At 35.4% G+C, this 18,239-nt stretch overlaps 1 protein-coding gene across 6 annotated transcripts in view; it reads left to right on the top strand.

Annotated features, from left to right (window-relative positions):
• The window catches only part of GABRG2 (gamma-aminobutyric acid type A receptor subunit gamma2), a 112,428-nt gene that overhangs the window by 43,988 nt on the left and 50,201 nt on the right, over positions 1-18,239 (top strand). For all 6 annotated transcript variants that reach the window (XM_047073223.1, XM_047073239.1, XM_047073214.1 and 3 more), the window contains exon 6: positions 192-329. In XM_047073223.1, coding sequence (XP_046929179.1) covers positions 192-329 — 138 coding nt within the window. The remainder of the gene's footprint in view (positions 1-191; positions 330-18,239) is intronic.

Here is an 18,239-nt window from a genome sequence, read left to right as displayed (position 1 = left end):
TTAACTTCTTGTTGGGATAAGATGTCATGTATTTATTTCCTCTATTGTGATGCTCTTTAGTTCAAGATCCTTTTCTAACTTAAAACGCCATCTCTCTCATACTTATCTCAGTGTCTTGTTCATGGAAGGTGGTTGCTACATACATTCATTTATAAATAATTTTAAATATGTGCTTTTCCATCTTATGGCAGATGGCTATCCACGTGAAGAAATTGTCTACCAATGGAAGCGTAGTTCTGTTGAAGTAGGTGACACAAGATCGTGGAGGCTTTATCAATTTTCATTTGTTGGACTGAGAAATACCACTGAAGTAGTGAAGACAACTTCTGGTAAGATGCTCTTGAAAGCAATTTTGAGTGACCCCTTCCAGAGTTAATATTCTGGTATAAATAATTCACAGACTTTTCAATACCTGTCTACAAATGATATGCAGAAAATTAAATGAAGTGTTTTAATTTACCAGAGAAAATTATAATTGGTATTCTAGCATAATAGATAAATATAAATGGATTCTATCAGTTTGAAGCAAAATGGATTAAAATTGGATTAGTAACTTATTTGCTTAATTTCTTTAAGCAAAAATGACTAGCAATTATTTTAAAAGCAGACAATATTTATTAGGTGTAGGTGTAATGTTTCTTTTAGGAAATAAGTTTTATGGTATATTAAAATAGCAGCATTTAAAGTAATCACACAGGGAAAATTAACTCTCTGCAAGTACAGAAATGTGATCATAATCGATATGGACTGATTCCGCATTCACTAATTTAATATTTTGAACTGGCTCTATTATGGATAAGGGACAGGCCTCGTTTCAAACCCCAACTGCATCAGTTACTAGCTATAGATATTGAGAAAATTACTGAATTTCTCAGGGATTAAATCTCCCAGATAACTAATGTGGACAAAAAACCTGTTTCACAGGCATACTGTGTGTATAAAGGAAAAAACAAAAAACAAAAAACAAAAACAAAAAAAAACAAAAAAGAAGAGTGCTTAGAATGATACCTGGAACTTAGTGAGCATTCAACAAATAGTAGCTTTTACTAATACAAGTGCGTGTGGGACCTAACGTGGTCAGGAGCTCAGATTTCTTAAGAGAAACTAAAAATCTTTATTTTTACAACAAGTATCATGGATTTTAATGGCATTAATTGAATTTATTTGAAAACCCATGTGATATAATTTAAGCCTATTTCAGAGACCATATCTGTCTCCTGGGTGGCCAGTATAAACCCTCTGCAATGTTGAGTACATACTCCAAGCAAATTATTTCAGCTACTCCTTTTTAAAATTAAGTGAGTTTGATATGTCCCAGTTTCAAATATAAATTATGGGTTCTCAGCTTAATGTCTATTAAGACATGTGATATATATTCCTTTGATATATATTCCTCAGGAATATATCAACTGTTTTCTGTTGATTTATTTGCACAAACCTGAGTTTTTTCCCTGAAATTCATAGAATATACTTTTGTGTTGACTAATTTGGAATAAGGTCTTGGTCTGCTATACATAGAGAAGCAAGTTAAGGACCTATGCAAAAATAGAAATTTAAGATTATATCTTTATAACCATCGTTCTCCAAATCAAAGAACTATCTGGTCTTAACACTATTATCAACAGTGTTTGCATATTTCTCCAACTCTCTTAATTTGCAAAAAGAATTTAAAAGAAGGTCAAAGAAATGCTTGAGTATATTTTTGAAAAGTGGCCTTCTGTTCCCTTATTCACTGCAAATCCTGAACATCAAGTACTAGAACAGTCTTTTATTTGGTCCCTAAAAAAGATTTAGGATTGCCTTAGAACTGGTTTTCCATCTGTGAAAGGAAGAACATGTGTAAAAATAATTTCTAAGTCTGCATGCTTCCAGAATGAGAAATTGGGCATTAAATTGTGTTGTATATTCATATTTCTGTAATTGCTCCAGCACCCTAAAACAGAACCCCAAAACTGATGACTAGCCAGTCTTTTTAGTCATTTGAGCCCAGAGGGGCATTAAAACCAAATGGTGGTAAGGGAAGTATTGGCTTTATATCTTAGGGCCTAAATCATTCCCTCCCCAATATTTCATCTTGAGAATGATCTAGAGTATTTACTGTCTATTATGAGATATTTCCAGAAGAAAATGACCTACTTATTTAAAGCATGGCAAGAAATATTACCAAGGTGCCACAAAGCTATTAATCTTCCTAGGGAAATCAAAGCAAGACTGCATTGATATCAGATTTGATACTGAGTAGCATGATTTAATTGATTGCATCATTTGTGAATTTTAATACGGTGGTTAGCCTCCCTGTTGGTCTTGTTGTTCACTCCCTGCTCTTGTTGGTTTGTATTTTGTGTGCAGCGCCATCTTAGTTGTATTTGTGAAGAGAAAGGACTGAATGGAAACTTAACACCAATGCTGAGAGGCAGCCTGATTCTCATGACAGTTGATTTTGTAATGACTTGAAGTTTCTGCATGACCTTTTGTTTGATTTCTGATGCCATTCTTACCTTCAAAGCAGAGCTTTACAACTAGTTAATATCTACAATGAAGTTATAAAAACAGCTTTCTTGGGAAATTATCAGATCAAATTATACTCCTTTTAAATTTATACTCCTTTTAAATACATTATTACAATGTGATTTTCTCCTAGACTTAGCATAAATGTATATCAGTTTAAGAAGCCTTGGTCAAAACTGGGTGAGAATATTGCCTAATATCTGACCTAGCTTACTGCAAGGCTTTCTAACCTTCATTCATTCAAGCCCACCTCTCATGACTTTATTATATTCAAGTGGTGACTATACTGCTGATTCCTTAGTATTTTTTTCTTTAAATTGATTCATTATTGTTTTTAGTAAAATTAATTTTTAAAAAGAAAGTTCATATTAGGGCCATAATGAAAAAGCAGAAGCATTTGACACAATAGAAGTTGATGCAAAAATACAATGAAAAGCGAACAAATGTTCTTAAATTTTAAGTGCATATATTAGTGTTCTGCAGACTGAGTATATTGAAAATGAGGGAAGGAAAGATATTTGAGAAATGGGAAATTGCAGCTGGCACCAAAGTAAAACATTTCATTGATGTAAACAGAAGAGTAGAAGGACCATTTCTCAGGAAAGAATCTTCTCACCATGTAATTCAATGTCATCAGTGACAACCTTTGCTCACACCACCTGAACCTTCTTAATTTCCCACCAGTCACATCTGTATCATACTTGAGAATAATATTGCCTTGGTGGTAGATGGATATGACTTGAAGAACATCTTTAGTTCACAGTCAATATATCAAAACAGATTCTGCATCCATGATTTTTCCTCCAAACCATCATGTCTTTATAATTGCTCTGCATCTGGGAATAGCACCATCATTGTCTCAGTGAGCCAGGCGTGAACAGTTAGAGTCATGTCTCTACCTCCCACCTCTAATGAATCACAAAGGCACTTATGCCTCTAAAGCATCTTGTGTAACTGTCCTCTTTTCTGTTGCCAATGCCCCTGTCCTAGTTCAGGATTTGTCTGTTCCCATCTGGACTGTGTTGGTAGCCTATTAAGTTATGTCCCTGCTGTCAGTCTCTCTCTTCCACAGTCTATCTTTTACACATTAATCATAAAAGCTAGCGCTTACTGAGCACTAACTACATGTACTGTAGCAAACTTTTTATCCAAACAACCTAGTTGAATTTTCATAGCCATGGTCCTATTTCCTACACATCACACCCAAGGTATCACTGTGGATGAGGAAACAGACTTCTAGAGGCTCATTTACTGCAGGGATTGGTTACAAAACCTGGGCTATGAGTTCAAGTGATTTGCTCCTAGACTTGTGCTCTTAATTATTATGCTATTTTATTCCCACTGTGGTCTAATGGATCTTCTGAAAACACAACTTTCACCATGTTTCAAGAATTTAGTAGGTCAATTAAGCACAAGCTTTTGTTCTCAGGAACTTTCCAACATTGTTTTCTATAATTTCCCACCTTGTGACAGAACTAATCCAACTATATTTTTCTGAATATAAATAGCCAATCCTATACACACACTGAATCTTAATTTTTCTTCTCTGAATGGCTTCACAAATCCTTTCTACCTTCTTTATGACTTTAAGGCTTAAAAGCATAGCATCTCCTCAACGAGGTCTTTACTACCTTTCATCAGAACAACTTGGAGCAATTTTTAAATGTGTACTCTTGGAGTCAGGCAGCTCAAGTTTGAATATTAACTTGTATAAATTATTTAATATATTTAAGCTCAGTATCACCAATATTTCAGGATTGTTCTGAGGATTAAGTAATAACACTCAATTAAAAATGCTTAAAACTTTCTCTGACACACAGAAAAGACTCTGTAATAGAAGACATTCTTATTAATAATTATCATCATCGTCATCATTCCATTAATTCTCCCTCAGAGCATTTTCACCCACTTTATGAAGACATAATTTCTGCTTTGTGTTGCTTAAGGCACTTTTTTCCCTACTAATTTTATTATTTATTTATTTATTTATTTATTTATTTATTTATTTATTTAGATTTAAATTCTAGTTAGTTAACATACAGTGGCAATATTGGTTTCAGGAGTTAGAATTCAGTGATTCATCACTTATATAAAACACCCAGTGTTCACCACAAATGCCCTTCTTGATACCCCTCAGTCATTTGGCCCCTCCCTCACCCCTTCTGTCTCATGGTTTGTTTCCCTCTCTTCTTTTCCCCCTCCCCTTTCCGTGTGTTCATCTGTTTTGTTTCTTAAATTCCACATCTGGGTGAAATCATATGGTATTTGTCTTTCTCTGAGTGGCTTTTCTCGCTTAGCATAATACACTCTAGCTCCATCTCCATCAGTGCAAATGGCAAGATTTCATTATTTTGGATGGCTGAGTAATATCCCATTGTGTGTGTGTGTGTGTGTGTGTGTGTGTGTGTGTGTATACGTATATATACAACATCTTCTTTATTCATCCATCAGTCAATGGACATTTGGGCTTTCTCCATAGTTTGGCTATTGTTCATAATGCTGCTGTAAACATTGGGGTTCATGTACCCCTTTGAATCTGTTTTTTTTAATACTTTGAATATATACCTAATAGTGCAATTGCTGGATCATAGGGCTTAGGCACTTTTTATTTACCCCTTTCTGCCCCCTCATTCCAATAAATAATAAATTTCACAAAATTCACTTCTTTTAATCATCTTTGTACCCATGATGTTATTAGTATAGGGGCTTGCTTAGAGTTGTTGATGAGTAGCAATTGTAGAATTGATTGTTTATGACAATTATATTGATAAACCTGCAAAATTTCTCTCAATTTAATAAGCGGTGCAGAATTCTATTATGTATATTCTCATTACTCATTGTTTACTCTAAAGTAGAAGACTTTGTTCTTTCTGATCATGTTGCCATTGCCAGTTCACCAAATTATCTACATGATTTTTAGTATCAGGCAGAACTTTTTTCCTTCATGTTCTTATCCTGATGTGTGGGCTACAAAAGTGGGCAAATAAGTTTCTTAGGAGAATCTGTGATCCAAGTGCCATCATTCTGAATCACAAAGAATGTATCACATTCTTCCCATGTTAGAATACCATGAAAGCTTCCATATTTTCTTGAGGATGCAAATTTCAGTGTTTCATGAAAATCCTCATAAATTTTTTGGTGAACCCATGAACATTAGATATTATTTACTTTTTTGTCTTTAATTCACCATTTTGGTTAGGATTCCATGTGCTTATTGTATTTTCCTAATTTCTATTATAAGAAATACATAAATATTAAAATAAAAAGTCCCTGTATCACTAAATTTACCTTACTTTCCAACAGTACCGGTCAGACTACAATTTTAGAAATACCAGCTCTGTGGATAGAGTCCATGTTCATTGCTTCATTTCTAAAATATTTAAAATTTACCCTATACCTTCAAAGCTTGACCACTATTCTTCCCCCATACCCTTAACCCCCTGAGGTGTTCTGTATAGGTAGTACGTACTTCATGTCTTTGTGTCCTGTATTCCTTATTTAATACCAAGCTCAAATCCAACCTTCTCTACCTGTATCAGCCTATATGTATTGGCCAAATAATTATCCAAGTAGAAAAAAAAAAAAAAAGGAAGAGCTCCCACCTTCCACGATGTGTTTTAATTTAGATGTCTTTGGCAAACCAGGGGGACACTTTTGAAAACTTTACTCATAATGAAGGTGAACTATTTTAAGGGAAAGAAAAGGGGGAACAAAGATACAAGTTAACAGTATTTTTTTTTCTGAAGAGGTTGAAATAAACAAAAAAATTCAGAAACCTAGTTGGTAGGATAGAAACAACTGTACATTCATCTCACAGTCTCCTGTGACTTTGGGTCACAATAAGCTGTGAGTTCATTTTAGTCAAAAATATACTTTCAAACTAGTTGAAGAAATGTAATGTCTTAAAATAAATCCATGGAAAACTTCATAGTAATTGAGTTTTATTTTATTTTTAAGCTTTGATTTAGAAAAAAAAATAAGTTTGGTTTCAATAGAAGAAAACATAAGAATAACGTAAAGAGAGCTGGACCAGGAATAGCCATCTCTGGGATGAAAGTTCCTTGCTTATAATAAGATGAATGCATTTTACTAGATGCTTCTTTGAAATCCTTGTTCTTAGACCTATCCAGAACCTCTGACGTCACCACAGTTACACTATAGATGTCCTAATGTAGGAATGCCTTTTTTTTTTTATATAAATTAAGTTTTCCTAGAATGTTCTCCATCAAGTTTTCAATAGGTTTTCAAAGCAAGTCAAATACAGAAACAAACTCCTTTAGATTTTTAATTTAAGGGGAATAACAGTCCCATGCATGTATTTGTTTTTAGTGACATATGATGGTATATATGTTAACCCAAAATTTTATGTTTTTCTTTCTTTCAGTTGTAACCCTGCAGTATTTATATATTACATTTTAAAAAGTTCCACATCAGAATTTTAAATTCCAAGGTTGCTCTGACCTTGCCTAGTGGGGAGACAGGGCTTGAGAGATAGAGGTTGCATAGGAAGTCATATGAAATCTAAGGAAAATTGTTTGGCTTCAAGGTGATACACTTTATTTATGCTTACATTCCACTGGCAAGAATATTGTATGTTCCCGTGATGATAAAATGAGTCTGGGAAATGTAGCTCAGTTGTGTACTAGGAAGGAACAATGGGTTTTATGGCTTTCTAGCATCTGTGCAACATGGTGTGCTATCATATTATTTCTCACAACAAGCCTCTAAGAAATACATTTTTTTGCTATTTGACACATGAAGCAACTTAAGTTTAGAGGGGCTAAATAATTTATTCAAGGATATTCAATAAAGCAGAGTTATTTATCCAGATACCAAATTTTTATCCCATTGCCTCTCATAAACATATTAGGCAAAGAGATGAATTAATTAAAAGAAAAAGTTAATTCTTTTTTTTTTTTTTTTAAATTTTTTTTTTTTTTCAACGTTTATTTATTTTTGGGACAGAGAGAGACAGAGCATGAACGGGGGAGGGGCAGAGAGAGAGGGAGACACAGAATCGGAAACAGGCTCCAGGCTCTGAGCCATCAGCCCAGAGCCCGACGCGGGGCTCGAACTCACGGACCGCGAGATCGTGACCTGGCTGAAGTCGGACGCTTAACCGACTGCGCCACCCAGGCGCCCCAGAAAAAGTTAATTCTTAAGCTTGAAAATAGGTAATATTACACAAACAATGCGATGAAGTCATACAATAACCCTATATATATATGCATCAAAAAAATGTTAACTTATAAGAATAGGAATTATATTTGTATATAGCAATAACAAGTGAGAAACAATTTAGCAATGATAGCCTTTCATCTTTCAGAAGCATGTTTACTGCCTATGAGCTAATACTATTCACTTGCTTAGTGGACCAATTGGTCACTATCTAAATAAGGTTTTAATTAAGAAACTGTCAGATCCAGTGTATTTGCTATTTGTTCTTATAAGAAAGAAAACCTAATAAAGGGTTTGTATGACTACTATTTACAGTAATTTTGGGGATTAATACTTTATTGTGACAGTCTATGAGAACTAACCAAGTCAAGACATTAATTTTTATCCAAGTCTTTGGTGTTTCCTAATTCAATCGAAAATCTTACTTTGCCATATTTAAATGACACCTTCATCCATGTGACTGATATGACTAATAGAGCCCTCCTGTCAAGCTGCTGCCCCAAATAAATGTAAAATATTAAATAAGTATTAAAATATAAAAATGGGAGATATACTGAGTCTACAGACATCATGCTCTCCACACAAACTCATTAATGATTCCTTTCACTCTGTTTGATGCAATTGACTAATTTCCTCTTCTTATTTTTGCACTTTCAGAAAATAATGCTATTCAAGCATTATAGATATGCAAATTTAAGCATATCAGAGACTGAAAAGGGAAGCAGACAGCAATGAGGAAATTTTTTTTTTAATATTTCACTTTTTTTCCCAAAAAGAGTTTATTAAGAAGGTCACGACACATTGCAGTGCTAAACAGCTCAGAAAAGAATTTGCTGGACATATAAGCAGTGGCTGACCAGAATTTGTTTACCATGTTCACCTACCTCTCATGTAATCTGTCTCATTCAGAAAAGCAAGAACAGTCTATTCCCAAAGGGCAGAAATAGGTCAGAAAGTGCAAGGAAAACATAATTGACAAATACCTTAAACATGACTAAATTATTTTTTTTATATATCGATATCTCCACTGCTTAAGAAATTGACAGTGCTTCTCATTAACAGGTGAGTCACATCATAAATGTTTGATTTTTCATATTTGTCTTCCAGTTTATCTTCCCCAAAATTAGCTTTTCCTTGCTATGAATTATCTATCAGAATAATGACAAAAAGAATACTAAAAATAGCATTTTCTTAAAATTACAGTTGTTCTTCCATCCCCATCACAAATCGAATTGATTTGCCCTTGAATGCTTCTCTATCAGCTCTATAAGAACATTGAAGTACAATAAATAAGTGGCTTTGTTTAGAAGATAAAGCTTCAGTCAAGAGCGCTGAGTTTACTGGAATAGTTTCCAAACATGATTTCTAGTATGTTTAGGCTCACGTGACTTAAAGCACTAAGCACCTGGAATTTCATTGGTAAGTGGTGAAGAGCTACATAACATATAAGACAATGTGTAATTCATGAGCTGTGTAATAGCTCCTTGTTAACCAGACAATGCAATCATGGACATCAATTATAACCACCTAATGATTATACTTTCTTAGCTGGTGATTTCTTGCTCGCAGTATCAGTATTGAGAGTGGAAAGAGATGGATAGAGAAAGGTGAAATTTTAGGGCTAAATCTTGAAGATCAAGCCCAATTGTAATTTTACTTACAGGGAAATTACTCCAAAGAGGTAGAGTCATTGGTTGTAACTTGGTAGCCACTTGTCCAACTCCAGCTTAGAGCATGAATCATTAGACATGGATGAGTTTCATTTAATTTTAGTCAGTATTGAACAATTGAAAATTTTCATGTGAAAATCTTAAACATATTTACATCTTAAACATCTGGGTCTTCATTTTCATTTGAACATGATTGAGTAGAGTTGGATTGTGACATTTCTGAAAAGGTGAGGTGCATCATTACCAGTTTACCAAAGTCCCTGTTGTATTTTTGGGGCTTTGGGTCTTTTTTCTGTTAGTTTCCTTATTTTGAAAACTAAGTGCATCTATATCTCTGTGGAAAACTGGGGAAAATGAAAGATAATCCCCAAATGAGCACTTATGTATGCCTGGAAATGAAGCTTTTGTTTGTTTGTTTGTTTGTTTGTTGCTGTTGCTTTTACTTTTAATAGGCAAAAAGAAATGAACATGGAAACTATTATTCAGCCAATGTTTACTTGAGAATAGACAGTGATTTGCAGGGAAGTGCCAGAACCTATCCAATCTACATTTCACTTGCTTTTTTATATTCTACAGCTGGATTTATTTGTCATAAATATATAGTATATGCAGTGCAAATCAATTTTAAGTTTATTCAGTTTATCTCTATAATCCACTTTCCTGGCAGATGGATTTTAAATAAAATCCTGGGTGGCTCAGTTGGTTGTGTCCGACTCTTGAATTCAGCTCAGGTCGTGATCTTGTGGCTCGTAGGATAAAGCTCCACATTGGACTCTTCTCTGACAGTGTAGAGCCTGTTTGTGCACTCTGAACACACACACACACTCTCTCTCTCTCTTCCTCTCTCAAAAATAAATAAATAAACTTAAATATATTTGTATATAAATAAACATAAAGTGGTGTAGTTACATAGATGGACATCTGTGTATCTAGTCTTGTCTGTACTTGTCTTTTTCAGCTCACATCTAAGCAGATAAAAGCTTGGTTGCAATTTTCCTGAACATTACTGAGTAGCAGCCTTGCATAGCCAATTGACACTTTTTCCTGTTGTACTTTCTTGAAGATTGATACAATTATTGTTCTGCAATAAAGCTCTGTTCTTTATTATCCCAGATGAAATGAGACAGCTGGATATAGAGCAAACAAACAAACAAACAAACAAACAAAAAACCTGATTCCTATGTAAGAGTTGTCTTTGTGGTTGTACTATCATATAGTTGAATGACCTTGAACAGTCATATTTTGTTTTGACCCTCAATTTCTCTGTCTCAAAAAAACAAACAAACAAAAAAACCCCAGACTATATTGAATTTGAAGCTTCTTTCACCTCTAAAATGCTATGTTATATTTCCTGATATTTGGCAGTTTTGTTATAAAGCAATCTTCTGGTGGGCATTTATGTCCGCACAAGTTCCTAGCACAAACTTCCTAATGTTTTCTTATTCCATGAAACTTAGAAATTAACAGATCTATTTTATCTATCATGTATAGAGAACTTCAGTGGTAACCATGGGGGCAAGAGGCCCAGAGTGTTGCCATCGAGATGGTTGGTAAGTTAGTTAAGGTCTGAAAAATGAATTTGGCATGGGAAAAATAGGCCCACAGTGGGTGTGGGGAGAGAGGGTGGATGTGAACCACCTTTATTCTGAATGAGAAATTAGGAGAGGGCAAAGGTAAGACAGTGGCTTTGGCATGGCTTTCTGAGAGGAGAAAGAAGAGGCACTTGGTATCCTACAACAAAAAGAACACTTGCCCTCAAGTGTGCGTAGTATGACCATAATGTATTATTTTTAAGAGCTTAATTGTATAAATTTGGCTAATGGATATTGTGCTGAGAATTGGTGATCCCTTAAAGTAGTATTGATCTACTACTTCTAAAATAATATGATGTACTAGCATTTGTAAGCTCTCTCTATATAAATCACCTCATTAACTTTTCACAGTATTTCTATAATGTGATGTTCATTTTCCAGGTGAGATGATTATGTATAACCAATCTTGTAGAAAAGTACCCAAAGAGGACAAAGACCTTGTCCAAATCATAGAGTAGATCACTAAACAGACAGCTTCCTGTCCAGCTTTCATCTGTGCATCTGTGTATGGCAGAATTGGACTATATTGGTCAGTTTAAGCTAGATTATGCTATGGTAGCAATAGCCCTCAAATATCAGTGATTTAAACCTGAAAAAAAATATATTCCATTCTTTGGCATACTATTCTATTGGCTGAGGGGGCAATAGAAGAATAAAATGATTCTTAAACTTCCTGCTTTGATAAACATAAGTGATTTGGCTCATATTCCCTTTGCCAAAGCAAGTCACATAGACAAGCCTGTTGCCCATGGGGTAGAATGCATGCTTCTCTTACACAAAGGGTCACTGGGCAAGGCCTTTGTAGGGAAAGACTTGGTAGAAAGAGATAACAAATATTTGACTGCCAAGTCATAACCAAAATTTACCATTATTATAATCCTTTCTGCTGTACATGGCCCATCCCCTGGCCAGGTGAGCAGGTGTAGCTTGAGATGATATGGCAGGGAAAAAACCCACTAGCAAGGGGGAGGAATGATGAACTCTCAAAGAAAATAGAAACCAGTTTTTAAAATGTCTCTGATTCTGAGAATTATTCTCTTTAAAAGAGACTGTTTTGGTCAAGCTTGCTTATTTTGTCAATGACCCAGCCATCATTTCCTATTTATGTAAAATTGGCTTCAGAAAGAGCAGATGAAAAGATACAATATTAACATGGAAATGATTGTAGGGTGATATGAACTCTCACATTTTATAAACATGGGCAGGATTTTCCCTGCTATACTTCTGGGACAGCTTTATTAATTACATTGAAAAACAAGTCCGTAAATATTGGTCCCATACTAAATCAAATTTTACAGATATTAGGCAGTGTAACTTCTAAGAAACAATAAACTAGCATCATCCTCTTGTCACTAGGAGGAAGTAATTGAACATGATTTAATAAAGAATGGCCACAAAATAATGAAAAGGTCAGGCTGTCTTGATTGCTGTTATTTTATCATGATAAAAAATCTGTAGTAGTCTTGCATAAGAAAAGAGTATAAATACAGTAGTTTCAAGTAAAATTGGAATCATTTTATTTAATCTTAACAATAAAGCTATAATTTTAACACTTTCCTTTACAAACATTCTTAAAATTAATTCTGTCCCTCTGTTCTATAGGTGAAGCACATGAAGTATAGGATAACAATAATTAAAACATTTTTTCGTGGCTAGTTATCAGTACAATTGCAACTAATCAACAAGAATCTGTGTCCCCAAGTCACTGTTCCCTGGCCACTTATCTAAAATGAAGCTAATATAAAATGGAATTTTCATTTCACTGGCTGACGCCAAATAAGTGAGTAATAAGAGATATTTTGGTCCTAAAGATCTGCTCCTATTAATCTACGCACAGATGAGTAGTGTTGATAATGAGGGGGTGGTAGTGGTGATGAGGATGATGAGGAAAATGTTCAAGCCAGGTTTTATTGGGCATTTCCTGTATGCCAGGCTCAGTGCTAAGGATTTTACAAGGTTTATTAAATATATACCTACAACAGCTTTAGAAGGCTGACCTTATTTTCATTTCTATGATCACGTAGCTAGGAAGTGGCAGAGACAGGGTTTGAACCTGTGCTCTGAGACTGAGCCATAGCATTTTTGGGAGGTCTCATTTGTAGGAAATAGCAATTTCCTTTTTATTAAGGAAAAAAAGCTATTCACATCAACAGGTGTGTGTGTGTGTGTGTGTGTGTGTGTGTGTGTGTAGTATACAATAAAGGGCACATGCTTTCAAGGTACCTCATGTCCCGGCATACCATAACAACCTAATATGTTCCACTATTCAAGTTGATGGCAACGTTTAGAATGTTGATAATTGGATATATCAAGTTAGAGTCAGTTTTTTTTTTTTACAAAGATAAGAATGAGGAAGTAACAGGAGCATCTTGAACAAGGCTAGTTAAAATGCTTTCTATTACTAGAAGTATTTTTTATGACTCAAAACTCTATACAAAATGACATGTATACTATATTAGTAAAACATGACTTTAAGGAAAAGTTGAAAGGAAAGAATACTTGGCTAAGGGTGATATGAGCTGGCCTTAAGTCCTAGCTGACTTTATCAATAGGTTTATATATCTGAGCAAGTCATTTAACCTGTCAGACCTCACTTTGTTTATCTGTAAAATGGAAGAATTATAATTGCCCTACAAGAGTTGGTATGAGTATCTGAAAATGCCTAGAAAATTGTGAATAGCTTCGGAAATAGAGGACAACATGATCATAATATAATTGTATGTTCCCCTCTTTCTCATTCCTTTCCCTAACCTTTGAAATTCACATATTTCTGCATGATGATTTCAGGCATATTTAATGACTGAGAAAAGAAAAGTGATTTATAATTTATTGAAAGGTCATAGAAGATAGTGATTGATGCAATGATTCACTTCTGCTTGCTTTTGTAACCTTAAATTTAGACTAAAAAAAGAAAGAAGGCTGAATTTTGTCCAAAAAGGGCAGATGTGTGTGTGGGAGTGCTCTTTTAATAGCTGTCCCATAAAGTGACTTTGGAAAGATTTAGGAAAGAGATGTTAAGTGGACTTGTTGATTTGATTGGACATGACCGGATTGGGGTCTCTAACACACACACACACACACACACACACACACACACACACTCACACTCACACACAAACACACGCACGCTAGATGTGTCAGAGAAATTCATTATTTTCCATTCCACAGTACCAATAATATTCAATGCTGCAGTTATGTAATAAAGACAAAAACATGTAAGTCAAAGAGACTCCAGAATTGCCTACTCAAACTGTCCTTATTTCTCATATTAAAAAGAAAAATAAAGTCCATGGAAGTGACATGGCCAGCCTAAGGTCTCCCAACTAGTTTCACAGGAAATGAAGCATCTAACAATTGGCTTCCAGATTTCATTCCAACAGACTCTCTCAAGCCTCTCTGTTAAGTTCTATAACTCAAATGTTTATGGGCAGGTCCTTTCCCATGTATCAGATATTGAGGTAAAATAAAATGAAGAAAAATAAAAACCAAAAGGGAAAGAATGACTGAGTTAAGAAGATGACCTATTTCTATTTCTATGTTGGCAGAAGATGTTGCATTCAGTGCTGTCTGAGAAATAAGTCATATGTGGCTTAGCAGTGCTGATAGCATAAGTCTACATTATTAGTTAGAATCTTATGGAGTGGTGACAGAAAAACTAGAATAAGAGTTTTAAAACCCAGGTTCCACTCACAGTCTGCATCTAACTTGCTGCATTACCTTGATCAAATCCTTTTATCCCTTTGTGTTTTAGTTTCTGTCAGTAAGATGTGCATGGCATTAGCGGGAGTCCTTTCTCATAGAGGTGTGAGGAGAATCAAATGAGATAATGGATGTGAAAATGCTTTATAACATGTTGGGAGTGCAGCACATATCCAAAGCATCATTGTCATCACTTTAACAATTACCTATAAGGCTTCCTCTAGATCTGAAGTTCCAGAGTCATGTCGTAAAGCTAAGGCCTAAAGATGTATATATCTTTGTGCCAGTAAGGAAGCTGAGAAATGAAAAACAAAACAAAACAAACCTGAATCATTGAATCATTGATCTCAGCCCCAGATGGGGCAAGGCTGGGAGTGTGACTCAATTCTTGCCTTTCAGTCCTGGGTCCCTGGGATCAGATTTTGTCATCAGGACTTGATGAGGATGACAAGCTGATCAAAATTAAGGGTATTATTAAAGCAACAGGTTTTTTTTTGTTTTGTTTTGTTTTTGTTTTTGCTACTCTCTGGGGGAACCTGATATTAAAAGATCAAGGCTAAATGTACAAATGAAAGGAAAATGAAAGTTATACTCAGTGGAAGGCACAGGAAAATGGAATTTGGATGTTCCTTAGGATTAATGCATTTTCACCTAAAGTCAATAAAAGACCTGCTCGTTTGACAATCTTTAAGTCATTGTGGGTTTGTGAGAGAGCCAAGCAGGCTAAACTCAATGCTTTCACTTTTCTTGAGATCAAAATTTAAACTTTTATTTATTTATTTGTTTGTTTATTAAAAAAATTTTTTTTTGAGAAAGAGTGGGGAGGGGCAGGGGAGAGAGAGAGAGAGAGAGAGAGAGAATGAGAATGAGAATGAGAATAAGAATGAGAAGCTTAAGCAGTCTCCATGCCCAGTGCAGATCCAGATGCAGGGCTTGATATCACCACCCTAGGATCATGACCTGAGCCAAAATCAAGAGCTAGATACAACTGACTGAGCCACGCAGGAGCCCTAAAAGTTAGACTCTTATATGGAAAATATAGGATGGGAAACATTTTGAAATTAAAATTCGTGTAGGGATTTAGAAACATATTTTAAGAAAATTATCTTTTCCTTTCAAAATATTCAATGCATTCTCATGATTGCAAGTGTGGGTGCAAGAATAAGGACAAGAGTCAGCATTAGTGCCAGTCTCCATTCTGTCTCGGACTAAGAAAAAGAGATGCTTATTTCTTCTTAAGAACGAGTATCCTCACTGAACATTTCTCTAGGAATAAATGGTGCTTAATTTAAGACATCACAGTTATTCAGTGGGACAATTAATAACATGATTTATTTATTGAATACATACTATGTACAACAAACTGCCCCTGGTAATTTCTATAAAACTTCTTTCTTAATCCCCATAAAAACCTCCAAGTAGATATGATCAACTACCCTCCTTTCAGAGATAAGAGAACTGTAACTCAAGGAAATTAGGTAACTTGTCCAAGCCCTCCCAAGCAGTAAGAGAAATAGAGGATTTGAAATCAGATTGAACAGGTCACATATCCCAGGTTCTTAAACATTCTACTCAGTAGAATTCCTTAGGAGGATGTTTTTGGTGAGGGACAGGGGATGAAGAGGAAGAAGGAAAATAATTCTGTAGTTAAAATTTACTTGAGAAATCACTGTAAATTGAGACCAGCATGGACAGAGAACTTGCTAGAGATGTTAGTAGATTTTGCCAAAGGCAGGTTCAACATTGTGCTTCATTTCTCTGTAGTATTCCCTCACCCTGTGTTAAATAATTAAAAGAAAAAATGGTAAAGGTCACCTGCCATGTCCCTGAATGGTTCAGCTTTTTTATTTCTTAAATACTATGTACTGGTGAATTTCACCAACTCTAAGAATAGTCAGAAAGTCAGTGTAGATGAGGGATTCATGAAAATTAGTGGGTAAACCCGCTCAAAACATACTGCATAGAAAGATGGTTTCTCCACTGTTTTGTTTTAAACTGGCCCAGGATTTTCAATCCTTTACAGAAACTGTACCTTTTTAGGAAATGTTTAAAAAATCTAAAAAAGATTTTTTTTTTTGCTATTGGAATTATTGATCCCTACTACCAGTGTTATTTAATTCTCTCAATTACCCCATGCGGTGGGTAAATTAGTACAGCCACTTAAAAATTTTTTTAATCTTTATTTATTTTTGAGAGAGAGAGAGATGGAGCGTGAGCAGAGGAGAGGCAGAGAGAGAGGGAGACACAGAAACCGAAGCAGGCTCCAGGTTCTGAGCTGTCAGCACAGCTGATGGAGGGCTCAAACTCACAAAAGTGAGCTCATGACCTGAGCCGAAGTTGGATGCTTAACTGAGCCACCCAGGTGCCCCAGTACAGCCCCTTTACAGATGGAAAAATCGATGCTCAGAAAGGATAAGTACCTTACCCAAGGTCATACAGCTAGTGAGCAGAAGAGCTGGGATTCAGACTCAGTTGAGACCACAAAGCCTCCCTCTGTATATCTATGCAATGCTGCTGAACTCTACCAAGAGTGGCTGAAAGCTCTGACCTCTTTGAGGTCACCTAAGTTCCGTTTATTGCTTATTTACGCAGGACCTCCTATGTTCTAAGCACCATTAATAGGGTTCAAGACAATAAATTAACCATAGTCCTTGCCCTTGAGCAGCCCACAGTCCAATGGATTGACAATGAGCTGCATCTAACTGAATTTTAAATAACTTTTACATGAATCTCTGTGTGACAAGACTGATGAAGTATCACACACAAAAACCCATACTTTTCACTAAACCAGAGCATGTTAATGCATACATGCTTCAATAGCATGCCATCCTCACTCTTTTTCCCCCTGAATGAAGAAACTATTGTTATAAAAACATCTCAAGTTCTTAAAATACATTAGTATACATTTTCAACATAATTTGAAATTACCAGTATGCTCATTATCTTGTTTAAGAGACATTGTAGTTCTTAATTGTGACTGCTCTAGGGGCTTCATTTAGTGAGTTGCCTATTTCCATCCACCCCTCATTCTGGCAGTTGGGATGCTTGCCCCTGTACCTATGATGCTCAATGCCTCCCAGATAGAAGCTGGTGGGAGAGAGGTGTCTGCAGAAGCCAACTGCCAGTCTAGCACTCTGAAAACCAATTTGGGGAGCATTTGCTAACATACCAGCCAGTATGGCATTTCTATACCTATGCTGGCTTAATGATGAGTAAAATTCTGAACTGTTTCTAGTTGACTTCCCTGTCTTTCATTCAATTTTTGGCCCATGTAAGTACCAGGCATGAGCATTGTGTCCAGAAAAATCTGATCTGTCTGTAGTTCCAGATTTGATAGTCATTTAATGTTTCATCCAACCTTTCAATCCATGCTCAGTCCCTCAGGAATCCATTTTGTAATAGGTCATAGCAAGAAGGGTATCAGGAGAGAAAAAAAAGAGTACCAAGTTCTCTTTGAGACCTACAGCTCTAGCATTGCAATTTCGTGTCTAAACATGACATTATATCTACTAGAATTGTCTGTATAGTGGTGATATTAGGAAATTACAGTCAGCACTCCAGCCTTTCTAATAGCACTCCAGCCTATTCTAGG

This window comes from Lynx rufus, unplaced genomic scaffold (genome assembly GCF_022079265.1).
Source record: "Lynx rufus isolate CCGP_SWC_20201006 ecotype Redwood Valley unplaced genomic scaffold, mLynRuf1.p SCAF_1, whole genome shotgun sequence".
NCBI lineage: Eukaryota > Metazoa > Chordata > Mammalia > Carnivora > Felidae > Lynx > Lynx rufus.
This window is presented reverse-complemented; position numbering and strand designations above follow the sequence as displayed.